This window comes from Contarinia nasturtii, unplaced genomic scaffold, assembly GCF_009176525.2.
Source record: "Contarinia nasturtii isolate CC-2019 unplaced genomic scaffold, AAFC_CNas_1.1 Cnas_scaffold_493, whole genome shotgun sequence".
Lineage (NCBI taxonomy): Eukaryota > Metazoa > Arthropoda > Insecta > Diptera > Cecidomyiidae > Contarinia > Contarinia nasturtii.
The window spans coordinates 523,867-542,066 of record NW_022197846.1 but is presented as its reverse complement, the minus strand read 5'-3'; the positions used below and the strand labels follow the sequence as shown (position 1 = coordinate 542,066).

The following is an 18,200-nucleotide window of genomic DNA, read 5'->3' as shown; positions in this document are numbered from 1 at the left end:
AATGTTCTGCTCTCTCTCTCTCCATCTTCGTTAATGTCAAGTCTCGGATTCGTGTGTTTTTTTTTTTTTTTGTCATCGTCATTTAGTGTAATCAAGCGGTATAAGCCCGTGCGAACATCAACAAAAAAAGATAAACCAGAGCATGACTCTGGTCTTGATGGAAATTACTTTTGGCTTGATATAAATGTATTTATAAGATATACATTGTTCAGGTGAAGTTCGGTAGCCGGTTTAGAGTCCGGCTGATGTTGTGTAACGAAACCAAGAAAATTGAATTCGTTTAAAAATAAATGGGCTTTTGCGTGATAATCGTAGTACGACTGACGACTTGTCATTTTTTTTTTATTCTTCTTCGTAAACTTCTCCTTTTCGTTCAAAACTCATTTACTTCAGTACACCTCACAACTAATAACACCAATTAAGTTTAATTAAATCACTTACAGGCACGACATCTCATTCAATATTTTTTTGATTTTTGACAATTTTTTTTTCAACCTTCATTGCTTATTCAAAATTGTGTGTACGGAAAAAAAATTGTAAAAACAGTAATAATTCATGTGGTCAAACCACTAAGCATGACAAATATTTGGTCCCATCTGAAGTTTAATTTGAAATGTTTTCAATAATTTTAATCAAAATTTCTATATTTTTGGATTTTTCTTCATGTAATGTATGTATTCATTAAGAATATAGATGTGAGCACTGCTTTTGTTGAAAAAAAAGAAAACGAAACATATTTAGTAAAATATTATTTACGAAATGAATCATTAACACAAATTTAAGAAAAGGGAGAAAGTTGATTCTGATGCTGGATAAAATGTAATACAAAGCATAGAAATTAAATAGCTATGTTTTTTATCACCTGGGTCATTTATTTGATTTGCATTCAATCTAATGACCGCAAATGTATTCGTCGCCATTCATTGTAATGATTCATAGAATATTTAAGAGAACAATTTGGTCAAAAACAACAATAACAGAAAAAAGAGAAGTGAGTTCTGAATGAACACAGAGAAAAAAGTTTGAGCATCGCCTGTGCCTTGAGGTAAACTTTTTATAAAGGTAATTACGATAGAATGCTGTAATAATGTGTCTAATAAAATGCTTCTAAGTGAGAGAACATTAAGAAGTTCAAATGGTTATGCCATGTAGAATGGTTTACAATCGAGATGCTCAACGTACAAGAGCATGAGTTTGAAAAATATATGTGCGCCGAACTAAGACTATTTCACTCCAAATTATCATTTGTATGAAAGTGTACACTGTACACTGTGTATATTTCAACACACGTTGCCTCGTATAAATGCGAACATTTGTACACTTTATTGATCCTTTAATGTTCTGATGCTGTTGCTAGATGGCCGTTTGTAGCACAATAGCAAATGCTCTCTCTCTCTCTCGTTTGAGATATATCGGAAACTCTCTTGCATTGGGAACGCACATATTCACGGTGTTTCACACCTCTAGTGCTGTGCTCATATTATTACCGTGGTCATTTGGTGCGATTCGTTCCGGTATATAAAAGAACCATGTCCATCCATTATATCTCTATGTTTGTAGAATTCTAACAACGAGCGCTTTGATTCGACAGTTGAATAATTACCTTGTTTTTGAGAGTGTTCAATCATGAAAGAATAATATGTATCTCCGTAATGTTTTCAACTGGGTAAAATGCGCGATATCATCAACAAAAACAAAACACACTCCGGAAAAAGTACGCTATTAAGCCATGTCGTTACCAACAAATTTATGCAGAGGCCCAGAAAATTTGACCAAAAAAAAAACAAACAAATATATTGCATTATTTCACCGAATGAATTTTTATGGGCGAACCGAAAACAAAATTAAATGAAATTATACAATCGATTGAACGGACTTGGCTCGAATGAACAAAGTTTCATGCACTTTTGTACCATCGCATCAAACTATTCACTCGTTCATTTTTCTAAGGTTATATTCCAAATGACCAGTCGTGCGAATCATAAAACATTTTAACTGGGTGCAAGTGGTGTGATTACCAAACGACAACGTATTCGCCATTCTTCATATTCACAGCAATGAAAAGAGAAAGCGGAGAGAGAGAGGAAGAGAATGATGTGATGTCGAAGAAATGGCTATGACTTTATTACTTTATGCTACCATGCTTGCAAGCACCAAAACACACGTTGGCCAATGTCCAATCTTAATTTATTTCTTCAGAGTCATCCGTCAGCAAAATGAGTGTTCATCAAATGTATTGACATGTTGAACAACTTCGATATTGCATTGCCATTTAGTCGAACAAGACTTGAAACTTTCCAATCAACACGTTACAATGTAATTTAATGGATTTATGTCTTATGTCACACCAATGAAAATCGAGAGCAACAAAAAAATAATAATAATAATAAAACCATTGCAAATAGCTCATACACAAACAGGTGACTAAACGTTACAAATGATGCACACAAATTCACCTTTTAAACCATATGAATTACAAATGGTTGTGGGGATGAGAAAGGTAATCAGCCTCGTATACCAAATACCATAAAATAAACAAAAACAGTAAATGGGGCAGTCGTGCTTCTTGAGGTTGTTATACCTTATATTAATATACATTTGACAAGCAACATTTTATCGTTCTTTTTGGATTTTCAATAAATTTCGTTCGTGCTCAAAACTTATTAAACCGCGTTAATTTCATCGCAATTATAACAATAAACTCAATTTTTAATATATATATACACATTATATCTGTGTACTAAAATGCCAACGCCAAGGCGATGGACGATGTGCCAGTTTTTGTTATTTTTTCATTTCTTAATTCATCAATTGAACATTTCCATCTTTTCTCTCTCTTTCCACAGGATCGGCATATAAAAAGGAATGGCGATAGCGAACCATTTGTTGATCCATCACAGGATTATGTATTACTGTTAGGCTATGAGAATGCAACTCACACGGTAATGCGATTCAAACGGAAATTGGACACATGCGATACTTCACACGATGTTCCCATAACGGTAAGTTAGATCGCTCTTGATTGTTTCGTCTCCCTCGTGCCAGTTGCTTATTTTTGCTTTTTTGTTTTAATAAGCCATCGTTGGTGTTGTTATTGTTGTTGTATTCTGGTTTGAAATTTCATTATGCTTTGCCTTTACCTTTGCCGACCTTTGGCTCGTGTTCTTGCCTCACGATGAGCGAAGAGTGCGCGTCGAATTTATGAGGATGGTTATTGACATTTTTAGCATGTAAATTTTTCAAGCCAGACTCAGAAATTCCAATACTGGTATTTTTCACCGCTGTTTTTCTAAACACACGTTGTGTTGTTGTACTTTTTCTTTTTTTGCTCCTCTATATTTTTTTATTCGATCTACAATCCTTTTCGTGCTCCGGATTACTTGTTCTGTAACGTCCATTTCGTGTTGTTGCCACAAAGTTTTCCGCTCATAGTTCGAGCATTGCTCGGAATTATAGGTAAACACATACATCAATAGATAGATATGAAGATAGACCGCACACAAAACAGCTATAACGAGCACTTTGGGGAGATTTTTTTTGGGCGCTGATATGTTTGCAAAGTTTTTTTTTCTATGTTCATTTTCGGCCGAATTTTTGCCTGGATTATTTAAAATTGTGTGCGTTTGCATTAGATTCGTTTATAGTATTTTTGTGCACTGTGAACACTTTATTCACCGTTTGGTGTTCGGCATATTTCAATTTTTTGATTAGAAAACTTCCCTTTGAACGTAAACTCGTTTTTGTTGGAATTTTATTCACAGTGATTCTGTTGATCCCTCTTTGTTTTTTTTTCTGGCCAACTGAAACTTCCTCTATCAGTCATTTGTAGTACAGCTTTTTTTGGGGAACCGTTTCATTCAAATGCCCATACATATGTGGGTATAGTTATATTGAAATCTGATTCAATCCGAAATAGAATCGTATTATCAAAAATGTGTGTACGCTTTTACCTATAGTGTCCGACCAAAAAAGTATATATTTAGTTCATTTAATAGCTGGGATGATGTAAGTTTATTTATTTGGCACACATAGAAAGGCCATTTTGTGAATGACAATATGCTATTTTGTGTATTGAGTTTATTTCCTGCATTCGTTTCCTGCAGATATTCGCAACACAACACACCGAATGGTTTTGAAGTTTTAAGTGTTCCAACACGTAACGTTGGTATTAGCGCAAACCAACCGTAAGCACCGATATGTTTTAAGCCCACCAAATGAATGTGTAAATATTGTAGCTTTAATTCTCTATTTAGTTTACGTTGCTGTTGTTGCATGTTTGTTTTTTACCCGTTTATTTTCGAAATGGTGAACACAAACAATTGAACGAACCAAGCTATACAGTGTCAGACTAATGATTGAAATGCGGGGGTGAAGATAAAATAACAAACAATGGCATCGGCACACAAAATGCAATAAAGTATTAGATTTTTTTGATTTGTATGAAGCAGCGAAAATGAAACAAAAGGGCTGGACTATAACATAGAAACTAATTTTTTTTTTTTTTTGGACAAAAAAGCGACCCCTTCACATAAAAATACGAATGAATAGAAATAAAGCATATTAATCTTGCATCAATAAAAGCATGAAGCTACCGCTTGTTCAATAGACAGCCAAAAAAATTTATATTTGTATTTCTACGCTAAGATGGCGTTAAATGTGTTGATGACATTTGTTCTATTTCCACTTTGCAAAACTAAGCCCAAACATTGCAAAAAAAAAAAAGGGAGGCGAAAAATATGTAACAACGAAAAAAATTAAATGGATAAAATGAAATGAAAAAGGAAAACAAAGGAAAAACCAATTTTGTTTTTCCCGTATTCCAAAAATTCGTATCAAATGAATTATGTAAACGTCCGACAATGACATCAACAAACTACAAAAACGTCGTCTTCGGGCAGAAATTGGATGAAAATAGTTTTGATCGAGTGTGGTTTCGGTTTCAATTTTAATTGTTTTTATTAGTAACTTTATGTATATACGTAGAAATATTTAATTAGCTGCACATTTGAGTTCCGTTCATTTTTGTGTGTTAAAATGCTGTACTGAATATCTATTGAAATTGTTAAAAATTGAATCAAAGAGCTGAGACTTTTTGTCGTGTTGATATCAAGTTTGGTTGAACATTTTTTCGATCCAGATAACAATGGACATTTTCACCGATTCTACGTCATTCGAAACACATGAATCATACCAATGGCAAATGATATTTTGATTCATTTTCAACGATCTGCAGATATAACATTTTATATTCTATTTACGTTCGAAAATGTGCAACCAAACTCGTGGTCAGGAATAATTATTTGTGGTGTATTTTTTAAAATGCAATTCTAGCCGTGTGGTCAAAATCTTTTTGTAACTGATATTTAGTTTGCATAAATTTAATGGTCTTGTAAAGCGTATTAGAGAGCATTCATTCGGATTAACGGATTGCATATTTTAACATGTTTTTGAAAACAATTCCGTTAGCCATATTTTGTATTCTCATATCAAGACTTTCATTGCGGTTGTCTTTTTATTTGGAACTTTCTTTATTAGTTTTATAAAGAAATTTGCCTGCTGCATAAGGAATTCATTGATTTTTTCTCAAACATTGAATTCAACATTTGACACAATGATAATATTCTGATGAGCTCTGAGAAAGTTTTGAGTCTTTAAAATACACATAATAATTAAGAATATTCATGTATGAATGCAGAATTTTTATGCAAGTTTCATAAGCCTTAAAATATCAAATACATGCATTTCACTATCGCCACCAAGTAACCAAATAAACTTTCAATACAACTTACAGAAATAAAGGATCGAGTACTATCTGTCAAAATATTTCCCCCTATGCCAAGCGAAATTAATTCGATATACGGCGCTGATGTAAATGTCACTCTGTCATTTCACAATAATACTTTTTTGGCTTGACAATATATAAGCTCTTCATTTAAAATGCATACACATTCATAATTATTGAATCGTTGAAAAAAATATGTCATAAAATATTTTTCTAACATTTTTCATTAAAAAATTTATTAAAATTTTTTTTTTATAAAAAAATTAATTTGTTTATTAATTACAATAATTTCAACAAAAAATGTTTCATCGATTAAATAAGAATCCAATGTAAATAGTAATGACAATGCGACACCTACCGTAAAAATGCAAAAAGAAACTTAGTTGGTCTCCATTGTAGCATTAACCAATCACAGAGAAGCAAAACGAAGATGCTGTTATGGCGGACCAAAATGTTACAATTCCAAATAAGTTTCCTTTTCTATTTTAACGGTGGGTGTCGCATTGGTATTACTTTTTACATTGGATTCTTGTTCAATCTATGAAAAAAAAAATGAAATTATTGTTATTTTTAAACAAATAAATTTAAAATATAGAGAATTTTTATGATAAACGTAAGAAGAATATTTTATGATAAGTTTCTTTTTTTTACTCGACCGTTCAAAAATTATGCATGTTGAATGAAGAGCTTATATATTGTCAAGCCAAAAAATGTATCATTGTGGAATGACATAGAGTGACATTTACATCAGCGCCGTATATCGGATTAATTTCGCTTAACAAAGGGGGAAACGTCGTACTCGCTCCTTTTACAAAGTAATGTTCCATTGAAATAATGATGAAGATGATGACAGGAGGTTGGCTTTCCAATATATGCAACAACCGAATGTAAACAATTGTATGAAATTCAAAACGATAACGACTATAAAATCGATGATGAATTCACCGTTACAAATTTCATGTGTGCACATGCAAACCGTGTGAAAGTGCAACCAAATAAATGTTATATTGGCTCGAAAATGTTCAATACATGTGCAGAGCATACTGATTGTTCAGAATGTATGTATACATGGAGTGGAGTTAACCAAATTACAAGAGTTGTAACTACCATCATCGGCATATTGGACGATGTACTAACCCAGCTTGCTTGAAAATATTTCACGGTGTTTTTTTATCGAAAGTTTCAGTCTTGGTTGAATTAAAACTAAATCAATCCATTCCAATTCAATCGTGACATTATTATTTGAGCGTATGTGTTTACCTTGTTTTTGCTTTTGGCACTGATGCCAAAAACAAATAATTTCGCATCATGTACGCTTCGCTACATAAATATACAGAATGCCGCATACTAAATCCATTGAACCCTTATCAGTAGATTGCGTTTGTTTTCTGCCACTGGTAGTGATGGTGATTGTATGTGTAATATGGAATACTCCGTGCATAAACGATGACCGCATCAAAATGCATGCTCGGTTCGCTTCCAAATTTAGTTTTGTGTGTTGCGGTCGTGTTTCGTTCTCGTCATCTACAATCGAATCGTTCCAATAGAAATTGGACGACTACGATGAAACGATTCAAAAGAAAATGCGATGTATATAAAAATGACTATTTGTATTCGGTTACAAAACGCCACACCATGTGTACGCATTCCCCTTTCCAAGTGAAAAGTTAACAATCGATAAATACTGAAGCCGCATAATATTTTTCCGAAAGGAAAACTCGCCTTTTTTCTGTCTTTGCATGCAAAGTAATTGATCCAATTAGTTAAACGTTTGAAACATACATTTACGGCTTTTGTCACTTTTCTGCAATTCCACTGATATCCAGTATTATTGTTTTGCCATACAGCATTGTATTCAACTTAGTTTATATGCAACGTTTATATTATCATAACATATGGTTTGTCCTCTCTCTCTCTCTATCTCTCTCTCTATAGGTATAGTTTACTCCATAGTTTAATCACATTACAATTTCTGCTTGCGACATTTTTCCACTTTCTGCTTCCTCAAATATTAAATTGTTTGCCACTTTTGCCTTGGAGTTGGTCTTCGCTCCTAAACACATTTAGTCGAAGAGATAGGTGACATATTACATTATCGGATCACTTGCCTATTGACTGACACGTTCATTCTGCATAGTGCAAGAATCTGTGCTCATGTTTGTTCAGTCGACTGCTCAACTCTCTGGGAATGGTGTACTTTGCATAGTCCCTTAATATAAATATATTGGTGGCAAAGTGTATTAGCACAGCTTATTATCGATTTTCAAACACTTTTTTTGCCTTTTTGTGTCCAATCACATCGAATTGCAAGAGTTGGCTCGGGGTTTAAGCGGTGTCGCTTTCTATATGTTCGGAAGGTTATGTAAAACGAAAACAATTTTGAATCAATAATAATATATTGGAAGGTGTTTGACAATAGGTCAACGATTTACATAGCAACAACGCTCTTCATTCGTTTGGAAAGCCAACGTAATAAGTTCTCCGCCAAGCAATTGGCTTGCATATCGAAACGAAAACATTGGCAGTTTTTTCTCTCTATTTTTCTCTCTCTATCGCTCGCTCTCATACACACATACACGCTTTTCACTATATTTAATCTTTAAATTGAATTATATACTGAATGGCAAAGTGTTCCTTTGATTCCAATAAATTCGCAGCTGCGCTAATCCGTGCTCTCTCCAAAGATCTACTTCCAATATCAATCAAAATAAAAATGAGCTCTAGCATAAATCAGTGGATTTGATATGTATTTTGAGCTCAGCTTAAGCTTTCCATTTCATACCGCCCATAAATATTTATTATGCGTATGAAAAAGGACATGGCCAAAAATTCATTTAAACAACGACTATACGAGCAGCTGTGTGAGTAGAAGAAATAATGCAAAAGATTGAGAGAAATTTGACCATAAAATATTGACAGGAAATATTAGACCGTTTATCTTTGTCTTTGTGTTATGCTTTGTGCTGTATGTAATGGCGTGGATATAAAAGTGCAATTGTGCAAGAAAAACGGTGGCAAAATATCTACTAACTAAGGGAAATTGGCAAACCACACGCTCAACTTATTCTCTCTGTCTGTAAAGGAAAGGAAAGGTCCTAATTGCATTAAAAAATGTGTGAAATATACACACTTAACTTACCAACCAATTTTAGTGCTTGGCATTCCTATTCGAGTGCATCTTCTGATGCAATACGTCGTCGCAACAATCCAATGATGATAAATAAAAGAAAGAAAGAAAAAAAATACATGAAAATAGTATTTTCAAAATACATATGTTTGATTAATGTTTGTTAGGCAAATCCTGTTCTCCGTATTTTAAATTAATTAAAAGTTTTTACATATACTTTAGTGCCATTCCAAACGAACTATACATGTACGAGTGGTTCGAACAAAATGCTTAAAGCGAACAACGCTTCAAATATATTTAAACTTTAATTTCATATCTTTCTCATTCGCTCCTTCAATTTTTGCGCTGATTGTTACTTCCCATTCTATTCTTGCGATGGAAAAACTATATGAATGTGAGTAACATACACAGAGAGGGAATATGGCAGCAAGCAATAAGCTTTAGATTTGAGGGTGTTTATATTATCAGTGCGATGCGGCTGTCAAATCATGGTTACCGTGGCCCATTGATAAAAACGACACGAAGTTTTATATAGTATGTATGTGTGTGTATGTGTGTGAAACAGAGAAAAGGAAAAAGCTCATCATAGCCCATGCAAACTAATTCCGCTCATTAAATCCACACGCAAAACTTTCCATGTTCGCATGCAGTGTCAATTTCCACAAAACTTTGGCTATTGACTGACATAATACGGTAGCATATATGAGATGTTTGCATCTATGTTCGGCCATTGATTCAAAATTGTCTTTCATTAAACCATTAGACTAGACATATAGATTCAATTCATTTTATTTATCTAACAAAAACAGACGATGCCAAAAACGGTTTTCCACTTAAACAAAACTGTGTGCGGCATCCATTTTGATTTCTTCGGTTCACACAATGGGGAACATCTTTATGCACATAGCATATGCCATTTCATTCTTATCGGAATGTCGTTCAATTAATATCTTGAGCTGGATTCTTCGATATTTATTGATATTGTCCGCGTAATCACAATCAATTCTGGCATGAACCAAACATCATGATATCGTGTATGTATAAGTTTGCATTGGTTACATCGCGAAGTACACTTCAGTATCGCATTCGTTGCAGATAGTGTAAACACATCAAGTTGTTTGTACCCATAAAGCTTTCGCTAGTTTACTTCATGCGAGTTTAAGTATACGGGAGCAACAACAAAAAATGAGAGAGAAAGTATTGTGCGCTACGTGTCGAGTGGTATTCAGGTGCATATAGAATGGAGGATTTAATATTTTCAAATTTCTCCAGTTTTATGTGTGGTGTTGCATTTTTATTAACATAGCATTACGTACATGCTCCGATGTATTTGTTGTTCTCATCGTCCTTGTTGTGAAGTAATTTCGACCGTAGACTATACGGTGTACATCGAGCTTTCTAGTAATTGACTTGATTTTGCACATTTCGTCGCCTTTTTTCTGCTTCCATCGCTGTTGCCATCACCATGATGATCGTCATAATCGGTATGGTCGGTACATTACTTAGAACGAATAACTTTTTTGAATAATTTTTAGTTTGTTAAGCGAGAAACACTCAAAGAATAAGTACAAGCCAGAATTTGGGTAAAATTAAATTTTACACTCATTTTCAGGCTTTAATATTTGCCATTTTGTCTATTGCCACTTAATGTACCTCTCAACTCACTTCATCGTTGTTGACAGAGGTAATTTTTACAGGAAAAGATGATTGCATATTTGCCTATATATATGTATACACTTTTTTTTTGTTGCTTTGACACAGCCGCAAAGTTCTCAGGCGCGCACACTTACAGACAAAATGGGTAGAGAAAAAAAAACTTTGAAGTGCATTGAAATTATAATGTAGGTTTCCAACTGGGAATCCATTAAAATATGTATTTTTTAAGCATTTCGAACTTTGTATGAAAAATGGATGTCGACATGCCACTACTATAATAATACATGCTAAATTCCTGTTGCAATAAATGTTAGAGTTCTTCTGTTTATTTTTCGATTAAAACTTTAAAATGATGTAATCACATGGCAGAGAATTCATTTATTCAAGCTCACAGTGCTTGATACTTCTTTTTTTTTGCAGTCATTTCGAAATTAAATGGGCTGGAAAAAATGTTTGTGACTTATTGAGTGCTTTTATTTTGAATGTAAGTCATAGGTAAGCGATGGAATAATAAATTGATTAATAAGCGGCATCAGTCAATTCAACGACAAAATCGATAGCCACTCGAAGAATAAATATTAGTCACATAGGCACTGAAACTTTAATAGAAGAAGAGCATAAAGCTCAACCGTCGATTATTTTTCAATTATCTTCAAGCATCGCCTTTCAGTCCAACCAACAGTAATATACTATCTCTCCCCCACTCTCTCAATATCTTCATGTACAGTTACAGAAATACTCCCCCTCTACTTGTTTCAAAGTTTCTAGTATAATGTATTAATGTAAGATAATTAGAGCCTGAGCGATTTGAGTGACGCATAATCATTTACTTTTACATTTTGCATGTCATCTTTTGGATCAAGCTTTGAATTACGCATGTACGTATGGGTGTGAGTGTATTTGTTAAATTTTTGAGTACAACTTTTTGTATGAGAGTGGATTTTTAAAGTTAAGAAATTGGGATACGACAGAAATGCGGAATATTCATATAAAAAAAACTCTTTTATGCGTTCCACTTGTCATCAGTCATAGTGAATTTATAAAACTTCTTCGTTTGTATTTAATCATAAAATTATACCGCTAAAAATAGATAATTACGCACATGTCAATCCATTTGAGAATTACGACAGTATCAGAAAAAGATTTTATCTCTTTCCATATCCCACTGTATCAGAGAACAACATTTAATGGGAGAGCGAGAATAGAGTGGAAAATTACGGCGACAAATTGTGTGCTACGAATGATACGGAAACTGTTTCATATTTTTAACATATGATTTGTTCGAATGATTTCTCGAAAATACCATCATCAAGCAAATTCAAGTGCTACTTGATCAGGATATAATTGAAAATTCGAGAGAGAGAGAGAGAGAGAGTTGTGTGTTATGTTTCAAATCTATTGTGTATTCTATTAGTTGACTTTATGCAGAGTGCAAAAGTTTGACAAATCCACTGCGTGGATTTCCTAATTAAATTGCAAAACATTCAGATATGATCTGCAGCTGAAAATAGTTGAAATCAACGAACAAACTCGAACCAACAAGCCTTTCATTCGCGATGAAAAATAAAGCAACAAATTTTATTGGTAATTGTTTGCTGTAATGTATATGGAATACAGTCAAATATGCATACAAGTACAGTATGGCAATAATGTGCACGTACACACACTAGCTCAACAACAATCAATCGGGGATTCAGGACATTGAGCACTCGCAAAATGAATTATAGTGAATGACTGCGTGTTTTATATATGTGTAAATGTCCGAGAATGAAAGTGTAACACGAATGCTTCCATAGTAATAATATGACGTTTGAATCTTTGGGAGAATTATTTATATTTATATTAAACTCGTTCTCATTGTTTTAAAAAGCTTCATTCAATATGGTTCAGGTTTTATTATTTAATAAATTTCTCTTGTGAGTTTCAATCAAAAAAATTATTTATTCAATATTACACCGTTGCATGCTGTAAATAGAGGTCTCACAATCATTCTCGGACATTCATATCTACAACAGAAATCGCAAACGAACGTTCGCATAGATTTTCATGCAAATTTCATGCAACGGAATGCACATTGCACAAAATACAATTAAGTTTTTGGAAAAGCTTATATCGATTTACATTTTGCCAGCGGTTAAATGTTTACGTGTGCTTTTTACTATGTAAACATTGGAAATATGCTGGTGAAATTCGCTATGTTGAGCGCTGATGAAAACCATTTCCAAAACGTAATTCTGTTTTTGGGGTTGTTGTGCATCAACAACACGCATCCACACACATACACACTTTTAATGTTGTTTTTACATATTTTATGTATTCGTATGTATTTCAATGTATACATTTATTTACTTTGTCATGTATTTAACCCGGCCGCTGACTGGAATGGCTGATGCTTAGTATCTCATTTCGGTGAATCGCTTTTCATATTCTCTCGCTCGAATTTGGCATAAGATGATTTAAATAACAAATGAACTAACTACTCGCATAAAATCCAAGTTACTTATTCGTAATGCTTACGCTTGCTTCCCTTATTTCTTTCGTTATCGTTATCAACATCGCCATCATCGTGGTCGTTATCTCGTACTGCCACCGCCATCTGTCCGAACGTGTTTCGCTCAATATTCGTTTATGCTTCCTTCGTTAACTTGATTGACCACGCATTGAACATGGCGGAGATGCAAGAAATAGTGTGTGGTACTTCAAACAACATCCAACCACAAGCTCCAAAATCGACTTGGGAAAAATTCAATTAAATTTCAGTCTCGTGAGAATTCCGTCACTAATCTTGTAATGAACTTTGGCAGCATTGGATTTTCTTCATCAATGTCACAACGATGTGAGCATTCGAATGATTGCTGTTCATGGATCTGATTATGACTCGTAGATTATAAATTAGAATATGCATTTTGACGCATCTCAGAATCAGAACTCAACAACCTTTCTGTCACTTCATTCTTTTGTTTTATACGCGTTATAGCCAACGTTGTAATCGCACATATTTACAAACATATAGCATATACATATATAATGTGTACAGTAAATCACTTGTGGATGACAAATTTTCCGCTTTCCTGTGAATGAAGACGAATTGAATGAAAATTAGGCATTCCAAATCAATTCGATTTCTATGTACGATTCACACACAACTCTGAGCTAATCTCTTCACTTTGAGTGCACTTGTTTTCAGCATTATCATATAGTTCAGAGTTTATCTGTTTACGATTCGTCAGAATATTAGCCTCAAATACACACGGTATAGTATCTACATCGGTATGCTCTGTGTTTTAAAGCGATCATGTGTGAGTGTGTTTTGTTTCACCGATTTTGAGATTGATTTGCATTTGTCTCACAATAAACACGTCCTTCTATCCATCATTTGTTTATCACCACTTATTTCAAATACGATTTTCAATTAGCTTGAAGTATATATGCATAGCACTATATCATCTCATGTTTATATTGGGTGCGCAAATTAATTTCAAAGGATTTGCACTGCATTTATTATGCACACAATCCGAGTTTTTTTTTTTTTCAATTTTGCTTTGCAAGCGCATATAAAAATCCACAATATTTGTTTTTATATTATCCAGAGCACAAGTTAAAACCATTTCATTTTTTACACTTTGGAAAATGTCCAAGTAAATATAAAAAAACTCATTTTAACGGGGAGCATAATGAATGTTGTTACTGATAATGTATAATAAGCAAAAATAATTCCTGCGCCTTGAATTTATTCGGATTTTTCAACGAAAAAAAATCCTTTAAAATTAATTTCCATGCCCAATATGTAGAATGTACATCCTGTCAACAACTCGATCCAAAACCGAGAAAATTGCTTGATACAATTGTTCATTACAATTTAGTCATTTTCTCGTTTCCAATCGAACGAAACTATATGCATCGAAGCGGTTCCATTCATTCAGTTATGTAAAAATATGCATCGCACTGATCGTTGTCGTGCGATGTTTTTGAAATGATAATTCGTTTCCATATTCTGTGTCATTTGCAAATTGATGTGCAAATTGCAGTAGCATATGTGTGTTTGTATTTATTTGCTCGAGCACGATCTGAGAGTAAGATAGGGAGTTTGAATGTATGTATGTGAAAGAGAATCTGTGTGCGTGCAACGTAAATATACAGTGGATAATTTGCTGAAAACTTCACAAAATGGAATTTACCTTAATTGTTTAAATTATGCTAAAACTTTTATTCTGTAGCGCTTTTCAAGCAGCTGCTACTTTTATTTCGTAGAAAACCCAATACTAACCGACTTGATGTTTCTCTTTTTTTCTTCTCTTTCTCTTTTGTTTTGGCCCTGCTTTCATCCAACTTTTTCAAAACATTTAGAATGATACGATGCGTGTCGTGTACATGTATCATGAATCGGATCCACTGCACGGATCAGTGGTACCAGGTAGTTTGCCGAATACTCGAAAGGCATTCAAAGGATACAAACCGTTATCAATAACACAGCGTCAACCACAAGACGAAACAATGTCAACCGTTGCTCTAGGCTCGTTATTAGCATCGTCATCATCATCAGCAGCATCATCATCCTCGTCATCGTCTGCCACATCCGCACAATTAACGGTATTGCCATCACAATCGGCCACCAGCAAATTACATGTATTCGAATTGCTTAATGAAGACGTCAAATTACCGGCTACGGAGACATTGTACTGGTGTAAAGTTTTCGAATTTCAATCCAGTCAAAAACAACACTTGGTTAAGGTAAGTTATTTCCTTCTTTTCTTTTTTTTTAGTTTCTAGCACATCTCACATTTTGTTGGAGATTCCTCGTTCCAACACTTTTCGGCTTTGTACGTTCATCCTAGAAGTTTTTCAACCAAAGATCCAACAAAAGTTGTTGTGCCCATATTCATTCGTTGTCATTTCGTTCATTTTGCATTTCCATTTTGTATGTTTTGACTATATACAATGCACAACATTTCATTGCGGAAGATAGAAAATATTTGATTTCTCGATAGATTTTGTATTTGATGTTCTCACGTAACTTTATTTTATGCGTTATGTGTTCATTTACTCATGCAAATACTTTGGAGATAAAATATACAAATAAAAAAAAATGTGCATTTTGATATTTATAGAAAATGGTGAATAACTTGCTTCTTTAAAGAGACGAGAAAACAATGAATGGCTTTTTTTCTCTACGCACTTCAGCAAGTTCTTAGTCTCAAGAGTACATCATATAACAAAAGAGAGAAAAAAAGTGGAATGTTCGATCGAAAGCCGATTTCAACATTGTCCCATGTTGAAAACTTTGCTCGAAGGCAACATAGAGTTTCGTCTCCTTTGTAAGCTTTTAATTAAACTAATGAAAGAAAATTGTCAACTCAAATTAGAAGAAAAACGAAAGGACGATGAAAAACACGGCACACACACACTAATGCACAAAATAAGGGAAAATAAGTAAAAACGAGTGAAGAAATAAAGCTACTTACAAATCTTTTCGTAGCCAACTTAAAGTTTTGTTAAGATTTCCTAATGTCTTGTTTAAATGCATTAAACTCCCTGTTCAATTCCCGTACATATTAAAGAAAGGGATAGAGTTGGAATATATATGTGTGTGTGTGTGTGCGTTAATGTTGATAAGTTTTTGTATAAAAAATTTCCCCGCCAAACAGAAGGAACGTTATCTCTGCTTTTGGAAGTACTTTTAAAATAGAAAAGAAACGTAAAACCGACAAACAAATAAACAAAAAAAAAAGAAAAAAAAACTTAAACTAACATAATTTTCATTTTATTATGTAGCTTTGTGTTCAGTCTCTCACGTTAATTTTTTTTCTTCCCTTTCTCCATTGTATGTTCGTGTTGTCTTTCCATCTGCTGGTGCCATTCACTTGGTTTGCTATCCGGAAAAATATGTACTTTGACGTTTGTTGGCTAACTTTTTTGTTTCGTGTAAATCTGATGTCTCGTAATGATGCTTATCCAACGAAACAATTTTTGTTGTCGTGGCGAATGTCCAACGGGGTATCGCTTTTGTTCCATCTTTGCTGTTGCTGCATTTGTTTACGATATTATTGCTAAACAACCCAATAACATCATAACAACAACTCGATAATACACCATCGTCTCTTGCTTTATTGTGCACCAACCATATACCATTTACGCCATCAGTTTGAGCCAGTGTTCGACTCAAAGCGCAGTAAAAACATACTGCAACATATAATTCTGTACGAATGCCAATCGTATGGATCTTCTTCTGATAAGTTGGCGGCAATGGCACATGAACCGGGTCGCTCTTGTTATGGCCGTCCAAATTTGCCATGTAATGCAATTGTCGCTGCATGGATAAGAGGCTCAGAGGTAAGTTCATTTATCACACATTCTTTTCGCCCATGATTTATGGAATACCTTAATCGGATATTGTGGAAAACCAAAAGAAAGAAAGAAAAAAAAGGGAAAAACACGCAATATACGATATTAGGATTACTTAATAAGTTTCTGTATTTTACGTACATTATGTATGGATTCTGATTATCTTGATCATAAATATTTAAAATTAAAATTTATCGAATCTTACACAACAACATTTTAATGATACTGGCTCGATTCAATTGAACACGCAGAGTTTCACCTTTCCACCGGATGTTGGTTATGCACTCGATTCGCGATATTACTTGATGGAAACTCACTACAGTGACATGGAACCACCGAAGGATTTAGAAAGTTTGCACTCAATGCCCGCAGCCGACAATTCTGGTCTCAAACTTTACTATACATCCGCACTACGAAAATACGATGCTGGCGTTTTATCAATCGGTAAGTTATCAGCCAAATACACTGCAATTACTATACAATATTGTTCAAACAAAATATATCAATCGGCTTGCTTTTTTAGTTAAATTATTATTATTTAACATTAGTTTACTTTTATAAAAGTTTTCTAATTCCATTGATCGACAACGTCAACGATTTATTTAGTGATTTTCAAATATTAGTTGCCATCAATTATAAAGTTTTATATATAAGTTCATCTAATTGGATGTGTATCGAATTTTACGACATTTCTAATAAAAAAAAAAAACAAAAGCATTTCCCTCGATTGAAACAGTTCCGAAGCCAATAGTTTTCAAATAAATTTATTGGTTGCATTCAAATACTGAGAATGTAGGCTCATAGCCAAGCTCCACGGCCAGCATTTAAATTAGATTTATTTATGCATATAGTTAACACATAGTTGCCGCAAATAGTTAATGCATGAAGTTCGAATCGGATTCTCGTTCCAAATAAAAAATAACAATAACAAAACTGATCATTTGATGCGGATAAAACATTTGATGGCCCAAAAAATGAATAAATTTCAATCGAACAAATTCGGATTGATTTTATGTGTGTATGGTACTTCTTCTTTTTCAAATAACCGCCATGAATAATTAACCAACACTTGACATTATGTTTTATATGATCTTTTATAATTCAACGGGCTTTTATTTCCATATTTTCATGAAGACGATTTGTGTGTCACATTTGTGGAGCAAAGTAAAAAATGTCATGTATATTTTAGCATTCAGCATATATATATATATCAGTAATGTGCGAAGGGGGGGTAGGGGGGGGTTTACCCCCCCCCCTGTGATTTGGATGAGAAAAAAATTTTCGCGAAAATTA

The 18,200-nt window shown here is 33.7% G+C and overlaps 1 protein-coding gene across 2 annotated transcripts in view; it reads left to right on the top strand.

Moving 5' to 3' along the window:
- Nucleotides 1–18,200, top strand: part of LOC116339099 (MOXD1 homolog 2) — a 191,555-nt gene that overhangs the window by 154,559 nt on the left and 18,796 nt on the right. For both annotated transcript variants that reach the window (XM_031764762.1, XM_031764763.1), the window contains 4 exons: nucleotides 2,847–3,002; nucleotides 14,913–15,296; nucleotides 16,707–16,895; nucleotides 17,159–17,351. In XM_031764762.1, coding sequence (XP_031620622.1) covers nucleotides 2,847–3,002; nucleotides 14,913–15,296; nucleotides 16,707–16,895; nucleotides 17,159–17,351 — 922 coding nt within the window. The remainder of the gene's footprint in view (nucleotides 1–2,846; nucleotides 3,003–14,912; nucleotides 15,297–16,706; nucleotides 16,896–17,158; nucleotides 17,352–18,200) is intronic.